The sequence below is a fragment of the Nematostella vectensis genome, chromosome 11 (assembly GCF_932526225.1).
Source record: "Nematostella vectensis chromosome 11, jaNemVect1.1, whole genome shotgun sequence".
NCBI classification, from domain to species: Eukaryota; Metazoa; Cnidaria; class Anthozoa; order Actiniaria; family Edwardsiidae; genus Nematostella; species Nematostella vectensis.
The window spans coordinates 7,630,417-7,641,640 of record NC_064044.1 but is presented as its reverse complement, the minus strand read 5'-3'; the positions used below and the strand labels follow the sequence as shown (position 1 = coordinate 7,641,640).

Sequence of the window (11,224 nt, the reverse complement as noted above, 5' to 3'; positions counted from 1 at the left end):
CACAGAGATCACAAGAAACCTGCAACACCACAGTAAACCCACAAGGAACATCAGAGTCTTCAACATGGGTTGAATGTATATACCAAGGACCGCTTAATTATTTTGTTTCTGTTGTGGTCTTCTTTGGTGAGTTGATATCCTGCTTGTTAATGGCTTGGTTTACCACATGCTCAGATGTAGTTTCCTTCACTTCCTATTCCCACAAAGGCAACCAGATATGTGGGAAAAGGTGAAGTTAAAGAACTCAAAGTACCTGATAAATCAGGCTTTGAATCACACTCTTCAATTTTTCTAAGATTTATTCAGGTATCCCTATATACAATTTATAAAAAAAAAAGATATATACATTACATAATTGAACAAAATATTTCTTGATTATTTTACACACATCTTTTTTACAATATTTAATACCACATCCCTGATAATAACATTTATAGATGCTTTTTTCCACATTTTGACTACACTTTTGTTTGTGCATGTGGAATTTTCATAGCCAACATATCATCCATGTGTGTTTCATTTTGTGATTTCTTGTTGTGGCACAAGATTTTATCCTGGTCAAACCAGGGTAACAAGGACCTCCTAACTGTTAGGGGATTGTCTCATGCCACTCCTTGGTCCAACACTGTTTCCTCTTCCTCAGGGGGGATTTACAGGTGCTGCTCCCAATTGTATTCATCTTTTTCTCATTCTCGGACCTATAAACAATTTAAAATGATAGACAATTACATACATGCACTGATATAAGAACATCAGCATTTTACAAACACTGCAATTCTGGACAACATGCCTTCGGCTGCAGACGTATGTTAATATAGCTATTTTAAATGTAAGGCTGTACATACATCGTAACCTGCAATGCTTTATGGGTATCAAATACATGTGCAACATTTAATTTTTCAATGCTAAAAGTTAAGCAAAAACTATAAAAGAATAACTTTCGGGAAGACGGTGACGCCAAAATTTCTTGATGTTTAGCAACGACGATGGAAAGGCTAAGCCAACCACTATCTCATAACAATAGACGAAAGCACGGTAATGGCATGTGATCACAGCGTGTTCCGGGTCATTTTGGTGTTGTTGTTTCCGAAGAAGAAAGAATACAATACGATTATAAAAAGAATATGTATGCATATATAAGAACTCTAAATACAATCAATAATATGATTAACTTCTATACCCTATCAAACATTTTACCTAAAAGTTTATTCTTCTGGAAAGTTGACTTCAACATACAACGGGGGCTGCGGAAGGTTTGAAGTTTTCGCCATTAAAACACCAAGATGGCCTCTAGGCAATAACCATTTATTCAAGTCCCAAACACTCCTGGGTCTTGGAGAAGTCGTTCTTGTTAGATATTCATGTTCATTGATTTTGTTTTCCTGTGTAGTTTCTGAGACCATGACACTTTCTAGATTTTCTTTGCGCATTCGTCTCGATATTAGCCGAGCATAATGTTGGCTGACTGTTGGGATAGAACCCATTCTATGCTTTTGAACTGCAAAAAATAATAATAAAATAACATCATTGTTGGAACCCTTTTATAATATTTTGAACAAGTTATAAAAAAGAGTCCTATGGTATAATAAAAACAACAACGGAAAGGATAACCTCTAGTACTCAAAATTGATAGGCGCGCAATCGCTCAAAAATAAACAACACAGAAAATAACAAAAATCTGTTAAAGCAAATGAAAGTCTAAGAGAAACAAGCATGTAATAAAATCTAGAATATACTTTCGAGTTATGGAAACATTTAAGATGATAAAAACAGCAAAAAAAAGCAACTTGTTATGTAATCCTCTAGGTTGCCTTCTTTGTTTTGTTGTACCAGTACAGGAGTACAAAGTAATTTGAACAACAGAAACACAGCCTGTTGAAATGTCTTATTTACCTTATATTAACGATGAAATGACCGTTCTTGCTAGTGACTTGTTATCAATAGGCAAGTGCACTTTTTACAAGCTGAAATTTAGTTAAAAATGCGGGATGGTAGAGTTTGTATTGTTTACTGCAGATAAATCGTGCTCGAATACACGATCCCTGGCTTACGGAAAAACAATGCGGTCATGTGACTTGTCAGTCCGTCTGACAACCTGCCGTGGAAAACGTGACGTGACACATCAGCTGACCAGTAGTAACCGTTCCGCGCGTGAATATGGTGGTTGGGTGGGGGGGGGGGGGGGGGGGGGGAAGGGGTATTCAAATCCGCCCATCCGCTCAATTTTTTCCGCCGATACGCACAAAGTCTTGCTTCAACCTGAATCCCCTACGCATAAAGGAAGTAAAATAATTTGAAAATCAAATTTGTGATTAGTTTTAGCCGGCTCTCGGGAGATCTCGCCACAGGAATCCGGAAACTCTGGAGAGCCGGCTAGCAGGCTATTTTTTACTAAGTAATAAAGACGGCAAAATCCGCTCAGTCACGATTATTAGAATCTGAAATCCGACGTTAAATCCTCAATAGATCCGTGATCCGGTACGTTTATGGATCCCACAATCCGTTCCATTTTTTTTTTCTTAAATAGCTATTTTTTTCTAAAATTTTCTTGATCCAATCCGAAAACCTATTTACCCCCCCCCCCCCCCCCCTTTTCAAGGCGATGCAATGGCACCAGAAACGAAACGGAAACATAGCAGGGCACAGATAGACGGCAAAGGCAGAAAGCACGCACTTGTGTAAGCAGGAGGGAAAGGCTGGTGTCTTTATTTCCAAAAACGCAAAGCTTTGCTGCATTTCCTTTTTTTAACTCAGCTGTTTCCATACATACAACAGTAACGACACAATCTTTGATCGCCAGCAATTATCCCCCTACCCCCCCCCCCCCTAAAAAATTAATGAATAAAGACGGGCAGACAAAAAGCAAACCCAGACTGTAGATTTGGGTTACCTGTGTTTTGGAGCCCGCGGCTCTCGGGCTCAGCGTTTCCTTGGCACTAAACAACAAGATGGCGCCTTCAACAGAAATGTCACCTACGTGAATATACGAGAATGGACGACGATTATTTGGAGGGTAGGTCAGCTTTTCGCTTATCCATAGCTAACTGATTCTTCTATATCCCTATTTTTGTTTTTGCTCCAGCTTTTAGCGATATAGGACCGCCCGTTCGACTGGAACCTTGCGGAAACTGTGGACGAACTTTTAATACAGATACTCTGGTTAGTATAGTTACATTTCCATTCGCTTAGATTTTTTTTCCGAAGTTTACTTTATAATTTGCACGTGCCATGATAACTTTCTTTTATTTGATCTTGTATTGGGCGAGAAGCTTTACCAAAGGTATGTATATGGCGCAGGTTATATGGCAGAGTTTCTTTATTGTTTTATTGCTACTGCAGCTGTTATATATTGTACTTATTTATTTCATAACTCTTAAATGGCTTTTTCCTACTTCTTAAAAGTAAGAATTGCCTTTTTCCTATAAATTATAAGCCAATAGAATTAAATATTAAAACTATTTATAACAAACAAAATACTAAAAAATACCCTTGAACTGCATAATGCTGTAGTTTGGCATAATTAAATCTTTGGCTGGAATTGAAAGTGTTTTCCCAGCCCTGCTAAGAGAACCTTTTTCCTTGTATTTTTAGTGTTTTATTTTTGGACAAGTGATTTGGGCTAATAATGTTGTTTTGGATAAACAAAAACAGATCATTTATTTCACATGATATAAAAAAAAAGATTATACTGTAGATTGATAATGTTACTATAAATATATCCATAAATTACAATGTGTTATTTGTCTTGAAATTCCAGGCTCGTCACCAAAAGATATGCACCAAATTGAAAAAACGTAAACAGTTTGACTCAAGTAAGAAAAGAACAGAGGGGATTGTGGATATTTCTTTATTGAAATCTAAACCCAGTAACACAGCTCTTGAGCTAAAACCTAAGAGGGTAAGTATGGGAATGAGATAATGTGTTATGTTTGCTTATTAATGTGTGATGTTTGCTGTTTATAAGATAATCTCTAATTATAATGATTTGAGCAAAATTTTGTAGACTTCTAATTTTCAGCCAAATCTCCTAGTCTAGGACCAAAAAACACCACACATTTGTGTATCCCCCCCCCCCCCCCCACTCCACTTTCATTAGAATGCATCAGGTAAAAAGGAATCCATCTCACAGGAGGAGCGTCAAGCCTTCTCTAGCCTTCCGAAATGGATTGCCTGGATCGATCTCTGAGAACGGAAAAAGTGCCATTGATAAATCTTCATAATTCTCTCTGTTTTACTACCCATCCAAAAACTAAATCCAAGTTTTTGTTTCGAACAATGTTTTTTCTTATTAGCTAGCATTTTATTTTCAAGGATACTCATTTTCTGATTAAAAAATCAGTGACATGAAATTTGAAGTCGTGCATGAGGTTTAGAAAGTGAGCAGAGGTCAAGCAATCACTATTGCAAGTCAAATTAGGCATTAATTTGGATCCAAGCAAGTACACAGTATCTTTATTAGAAGGGTAATTGAATATTCAATGCTGACAAGAATAATATCATTGGTAAGGCTTTTAGTCCAAGGTTTATTTATTGCATTTGTTTAAACAACTTGACGTATATGTATGTCATTTTCTCCGTTCGAGTATTGCTTTTTCTTTCTCTCCCTTGTCTTTCCTTTATCTCTCTCTTCCTTTAGATATTTTTGCTACTGGTGGTCTCTGCTAATATTTCTAGTCACAGTCACAGTCATCACCTTGGAATGATAACCGGCAAAGTTAGACATGTTTTGTTAGTAGAGAGAAGTGTTATTTATTTGTTCAGCAACGCAAAGCTCCGGAGCATTTAACTCTGGAATTTACAACGAAATAAACATCTAATACAAACCGTGACATTGCCTTAGAGTCTTCGATATGGCCTCCAGGGACCTCTCCAAGCGCTGAAAACATATAGAAGCTTATTTCATCAAGAAATAAGAGATTTCTCAGGGTGTTTGAGTGATAACAAACAGTAAGGATAAACTGGCGCGATTCTTTTGCAATATTTGTTACCCGATGTGTGACCGGGTGGTATTTTGCGTTATTTTAGATTTTGCTAAGATTTTATAGAAGCGATTTTTGGATTGCGATTATAATTGTTTTACGTATTTTACAGATTGTTTCTCAAACGTGATTCTAATTTGATCCGTACACGTTTAGGAATTTACTTTCAACGTGCTCAAATTAATCATATCCTGTTTTCTTATCGTGATAAAATGATGTTTGTTTGTCCTGTTAGTAAGCACAGAAAGGCAGGGGTGGATGTGACCCCATGAAAGAACAATCAAAGTACAGAAAGAACATTGATTTAATGAACATGTTTACAAATTCCTTTAGATTAGTATCAATAGCTTGATAGTGCTAATTGAATCAAGTAAGTGTCCTTTTACCATTTCCCAGGAAGATTAGTTTCTAAATTTGACAGGACAATGGACGCTGAATAATCTGAGCTGTAGTAAATGTTAGCGTCCCTAGAAGAATGCGCGTCCCCAAGCGAGTATAAAAAGCGGCTGTTTTTACAGTATCTGTTAGTTTTTTTAGTACCGTCGAGCAAAGGAGACGCATTGCTTGCGAGGCGTGATGCGGGAGCGAGAAATGCAGTTGCTCAGGGAGGACAGTCAGCAGAGATAAGCTACAAGCTTAGAGCGCTGTCCGTACGGGCCTGTCATGCCAGTTGTGTTCAGTTTGATTTACCGTTTGTAAGTACTTTGTTTTTAAAACTAGCCTTTGGTTTAGGTTACCTTTTCTCAGGATTTGACTATGTTTGTTATCACTTAAAATTTATTATTTAATTTGTTTATAAATCCTTATAAGTCCATGCCTTGCATCATGTATTTGTTCTCACATTGCTATCGCTCGATCGTTTTCGTTTCATTCCATTTATTTTTGCCTACTTTTTGGCTATTGTCAGAACCTGATAGTTTTGCCTTTGCATTTGTTTCTACATTTTTTGTAACCGCACGGTAAATGTCAAGTTCCGACGGTTACAGATACTCTCGTATAATGGACGTCTGTGATTGGCTTTTTTGAAAAATAGTACACAGGCTTCCCGTCTTGCAAGTTTGACGCTCGTCCTTTAAAACAAAGAGTTCATTGTCTATGAATACTGTCATTATTATAAAGTGGTACCCCCCATTCTAGAGAATACTACTCACAATATTATTAATTATAGAGGAAAAGTAAGAGTTGAGCTCTTATGTCAAGCATAATGTGTTTCTGTACTGTAGTTCCTAATGGAATACACCAAAAACTGGAATTCGACTCTGACAAATTTTTGTCTTTAATAAGACTTCTTCAGGGCAGACTGAAAAAAAATGAGCTTGTAGAAACCTTCCTCCATCAGTCCTCGGGAAAATTAATATGAATAAATACAAATAACCCAAATAGTTGTGTTCGTGAACCAGAAGAATGAATACAAAACACCAAAAACTGGAATTTGACTCTGCCAAATTTTCGTCTTTAATAAGACTTCTTCAGGGCAGACTAAATTCAGGTTTTTTTTTTTATTTATTCGAAGTTCCTAATAGTTTATATCACACTTTGTAATCCTGTTCTTTGAAAGTTCTTTCAAGGCTTTTATTTGTTGACATGCTCGCTTTAAGAATGGCAAAACAATTTCCCAAGAGATTTACAAGAAGAGCAAAGCATTCTTTGCCTGTTTGTTTACCTAACATTGAACCTTGATTAAGTTGTAACCCTCTTTTCAAAGGTCAATCACTAGGATTCTTAAAGTTTTACTGTCAACAGTATTTACTGTTAACTTGACCCCCTTTAGCTGTTGTCTCTTTTAAGTGTACATGGTCAACCTATTGACTCTAGTTTATTAAAATCTTTTTTTTGGCAACCACTTAAAAATGTAGCAAATTTGAAGTTTAATTTTGCTGTATTTTCCTTATAGCCAAATTCATTGTTGCATGACAGCAACAAATCCCAAAATCTTGTATGGTTTGGGAATAGCCCATAGTCAATCAACCATCTAAACCAATCCATCATGTATATCATGTTTTGGGTTTAAAAATCCTCTGTTTAGCAGCTACTGTATAAAAACTTGCATTTTAAGCTTGAAATGACTCAGACAAGTTTCAGTTTCATTACTTTATTTTCAGAGCAACTGGAAGCAAAAGCATGAAGAATTTTTGGCAACTGTGCGTTCGGCGAGACAAGTCACTACAGCTGTAAAGAGAGGGGAACCATTACCCCCACCCCCTCCACCCACAATAAACCCTGATTATGTCCAATGCCCACACTGCAGCCGAAGGTTTAATGAGCATGCGGCCGAAAGACACATCTCCTTCTGCAAGGAACAGAAGAGTCGCATTGGCAAATCTCCTGGATGTACAGCTGCAAGCAGGATGGCTGCTAGAACCCAGGTACTGTTGACTGTTTCGAAAGAATATTTGGGCGGGTCACGAGAAGATTTCCAATGTCCAGGGCCGTAACAAGCCTCGAAGTATTGGGGGAAGCAAAATACAGAAACATTAAGAAAATAATGGGGGGCACGGCCACGCTCCTACTGGTCATTTCTTATAATTTTTTTTTAAATATTGGGGGGGGGGCACATGCCCCCAATGCCCCACCCCCTGCTAGGGCCCTGATGTCTGTGAATTTTTGTCAACAATTTGTTATCAGGGAACTTATGGTCAATCCTCTCTAGCTTATAGAGTACTTGCCTATTCAATTTTTTCCCAGACATGGAACTGTGGATGAAACCAATTATTATTTTATTTTGCAATGATACATTTTTTTGCTGTTTAAAGCTAAAACTAGCCTCTGTTGGAAGCCATAAAACACAGTATGTCAGTTGTAAATCACAGTCTCAAAAAATGAACACAAAAAAAAGAGGAATCATGCTTCTTATTTAGTCTCTGAAATAACAGTGTTCTTACCTTGCAGAGTCAGTATCTTTAATACTACGATACAAAACTCTATGTTTTATGTAAAAGCATATATACTGTAAATAGTAACAAGTACAGCAGTTAATCAGGTATTTTACATGGTTATATTTTCCAGTATAAGCCTCCTCTTCCTGGAAAAAGGTTGTCATCTGGGTCATCACCTGCCTCTGCAAGCAAGACAAGGCAAATTTCTGGTAAACCACAACCAGGCACAGCTGAATACAAACCTTCCAACTATGATGATGATATGCCGTTACCAACCAGCGACAAAAAGAGTGAGTAGGAGACAGCAATTGGAGGGGGGGGGGGGGATTTGAAGGCAGACACAGATACTTTATTTTTTGTACTGTTATTGCCTAGTCAGGATTTGGAGGGAGGTCGGGGAGAGTTGGGCAGGCTGGAGCCAAACACAGGTGTTTTAAAGTTTTAGACACAGGTGTTTTAAAGACAAATTGCATCCCTTTGAAAACCACAAAAATAACCATCCCCCAATCCCCATAAGATTTAATTTGTATGCTTCATGCTTCTGTGAAAAGTGAGTAGCTTCACCTTCCATGCATCAGCCCATTCTTGGAGCAAAAGGAGTGAACAAAAGAGACTAAAAGTTAGATTGGGTTGTATTATAGACAAGTATGCATGTTCTGTGTGTAAGCAAAAAATGTCGAAAAGAGATCATAGGCAATTAGTGGGGCACACTAAGGCAAGCATAATTCTATTCAAAGGACATTTTATTTCTTTTTCTGTATGTGCAAGTCATTTAAGCTGATTTGAGCCCTAGCCCTTCTTTACACTGACTAGATAAGTATCCTCTTTTTTTACTGAGAAAAAAATGTTGTGGTTCCCCAGCAAATACCATGAGCCCAGCTGCCTTGCCCGGGCATTCACGTAAAGCAGCATCAGCAACTAAAGCATCTGAGCTGAGCAGGACTACAGGCAGCAGATCTAGACCAGCTGGGCATGCATCATCAGCAGGGGCGAGCCGAACAAGATACGCAACTGATGAGTCGAATGGCCTTGTTGGTGAGCAGAAAACTCTTGAGGGAAGCACGGGTGGCCTAGTGTATTAGCGCGTTTGCCTTTCATGGCTGTAGCCCAGGTTCGAATCCTGGCTCAAACTTGGGATTTTTTCTGGGTTCCTGCGTTGATTCGAATTTGTGTCACAAGTGAGTTGATTTTATTTTCCCGTGTTCCAGTCTTCTCGGATAAGGACACTAAACCGAGGTTCCGTCTTTTTAATCTTTTTAATCCTGAACTGAAGGGACATAAAAGAACCACTGGAGACCCAATAAACCCTCTGGCAGTGACCACCCCCAGTGACAGTTCTTATAATGCTTACTAACAATATACTCAATTTGGAGCCTAGCTCTGTTGTACCTCCCGCACCAGTATAACTAGTGGAAATTGAATGATTTAATAAATTAATAAAAATAATAATTATCCTGCTAGCTCTAACAACCATTACTAATTTTGATAATTTAGTGTGGGTATTTTATCAGAAATCCAGAAAGGTGCTAAACAGGCGCGTACCCAGGATTGGCTGGGGGGGGGGGGGGTGCTCAGTCATAGGTATAGGTATGGAAAAAACATCATGTAGTATTAGAAGATTCCTTAGTTAATAAGGAATACCCCTTTGTGTATTCATGTAGTATTAGAAGATTCCTTAGTAAGGAATACCCCTCTGTGTATTTATGTAGTATTAGAAGATTCCTTAGTAAGGAATACCCCTCTGTGTACGCTATGCACCTGCTGATAGTAGTCTTGTCGGCACATCATAAGGCAGTCCCCCGTGTGTCTGTTCTCAGCTCATCACTCTAGGCGAAACTTGAGCTGGCTCAAGTGCATACTAGCATGACCATTCCAGCTGCTCGGCTGCGAGGGCAGGCGCGTACCCAGGATTGGCCGAGGGGGGGTGCGCAGTTATAGGTACCATATGTGATAAGCATAGTATTTGAAGATTCCCTAAAAAGAAATGACCCATTGTACCCTGCGCACCCCCCTGTGTACGCGCCTGGAGGGAGACTACATACTCATAGGGAGGATAAGGCTTCTACAGATTTTTATCAATTGAACCGTATTTGCAGCTGCCATGTGATCATCACACTTTGTCACGTTTCTCTCTTGTGACTGTTCTCCTGAATGCTTTCTCTTCTTGTATCAACACTAAGCCACACCCTATATCTCACAGGTCAGTATTTGACCAAGCACAAGAGTAAGGAAAACTACCTGGATTCCCTGGACTCGGACGAGGAGCCGCCGCAGAGGACAAGGGATGTTAGACACAGTCGGCGGCCACGTGTGGACTCGGAAGAAGATCTTTCATCCCGGAATAGAGAAGTCAAGCATGGACGGCGCGCGGGCAGCGGCAAGTCACGTGACAGTCCTAATGATCTTATTGCCGACACTGCTGACCAGTTACCCTCAGGCTCAACTAGAAATGGACGGCGGTAAGTGGAATGAGTGAGGTTAAGGAATCTACCTACAGTTTCCAAACTTTTCCACGAGGGCAATTTTTTTACTAAGGGTTTCAAAAGTAAGTCCATTGCACAAGTAAGAATTGAATGGAAAATACATGAGCTGTGGTTGAGATACTACAGTGGTACATGTGTTAGGCTTCCACCATAGGTACTGAGACAAGTGGTCGCTTTATGGATGCTGGTCCCTTGATAAAGGTATCTACTATAGATACAGTGGTACCTCTATTAAGCTGCCAACCCAGGCACTGAGACAAGTGGTCGCTTTATGGAGGTTGGACTAATTTGATAGAGGTACCACTTAGAAGGTACCACTTTATAAGGACGAAATCATTAAGTGTCTGTATAGACTTTCTATTATGTGCTAGTCTCCTGTGCACCTATCTCAGTTTGGTTGCAAGTGCATTCTGTTTGTTGAACAATGGACGATTCTCACTCGTCGCTTTGTTTGCAGTCATATTGCTGTCAAAGATCCAAGTCCGACTCTTTTTGACGACTTCGGACTCAACGACAATGGTCAAGCTAAAAGCCCTTTCACTTCCCGGGCAACCGTCCATCGCCCGGGCTCTAAAGAACAGAGACCGACGGCGAACGAACAGAGACCGACGGCTAACGACTGCAGTACGAAGAAGCTGCCAAAGTTTTGCCACGAGTGCGGGACTAAATATCCGGTTGCGAACGCGAAGTTTTGTTGCGAATGCGGGATGAAACGGTTGCAGATTGGGTTCTGAAATAATGCTTTACCTGTAATTATGACTTAAAGCCGCATTGTCACCAGTTTACTGGTCGATTACCTAACAATATCCGATGATTTTAAACGGAAAACGCGAAAAATGTTTCAAAATATTGAAAGCAGTGTGTTTATTGGAAGTTTCTTTGAGGA

At 39.2% G+C, this 11,224-nt stretch overlaps 1 protein-coding gene and 1 long non-coding RNA gene across 2 annotated transcripts; one reads left to right on the top strand and one right to left on the bottom strand.

Annotated features, from left to right (window-relative positions):
* Positions 1 to 281: 281 nt before the first annotated feature.
* LOC116602075 lies at positions 282 to 2,063 on the bottom strand. The gene is made up of 3 exons (XR_004290275.2): positions 1,894 to 2,063; positions 1,198 to 1,498; positions 282 to 698 (listed from the first exon to the last, which is right to left on the bottom strand). It is a non-coding gene; the product is annotated as an uncharacterized LOC116602075 (long non-coding RNA).
* An 841-nt stretch (positions 2,064 to 2,904) lies between these two features.
* LOC5518394 (zinc finger C2HC domain-containing protein 1A) lies at positions 2,905 to 11,224 on the top strand. Its single transcript, XM_001638295.3, has 8 exons — positions 2,905 to 3,013; positions 3,083 to 3,159; positions 3,758 to 3,898; positions 7,082 to 7,345; positions 7,986 to 8,145; positions 8,717 to 8,890; positions 10,056 to 10,314; positions 10,796 to 11,224. The coding sequence occupies exons 1-8, from the start codon at positions 2,992 to 2,994 to the stop codon at positions 11,070 to 11,072; spliced, it is 1,374 nt and encodes a 457-aa protein (XP_001638345.3). The 5' UTR covers positions 2,905 to 2,991; the 3' UTR covers positions 11,073 to 11,224.

Coding starts and splice junctions, on each gene's coding strand:
- LOC5518394 (XM_001638295.3), top strand. CDS start 2,992: ATGGACGACGATTATTTGGAGG. Junction 3,160..3,757: donor CTTTTAATACAGATACTCTG/GTTAGTATAGTT, acceptor TTGAAATTCCAG/GCTCGTCACCAAAAGATATG. Junction 3,899..7,081: donor TTGAGCTAAAACCTAAGAGG/GTAAGTATGGGA, acceptor CTTTATTTTCAG/AGCAACTGGAAGCAAAAGCA.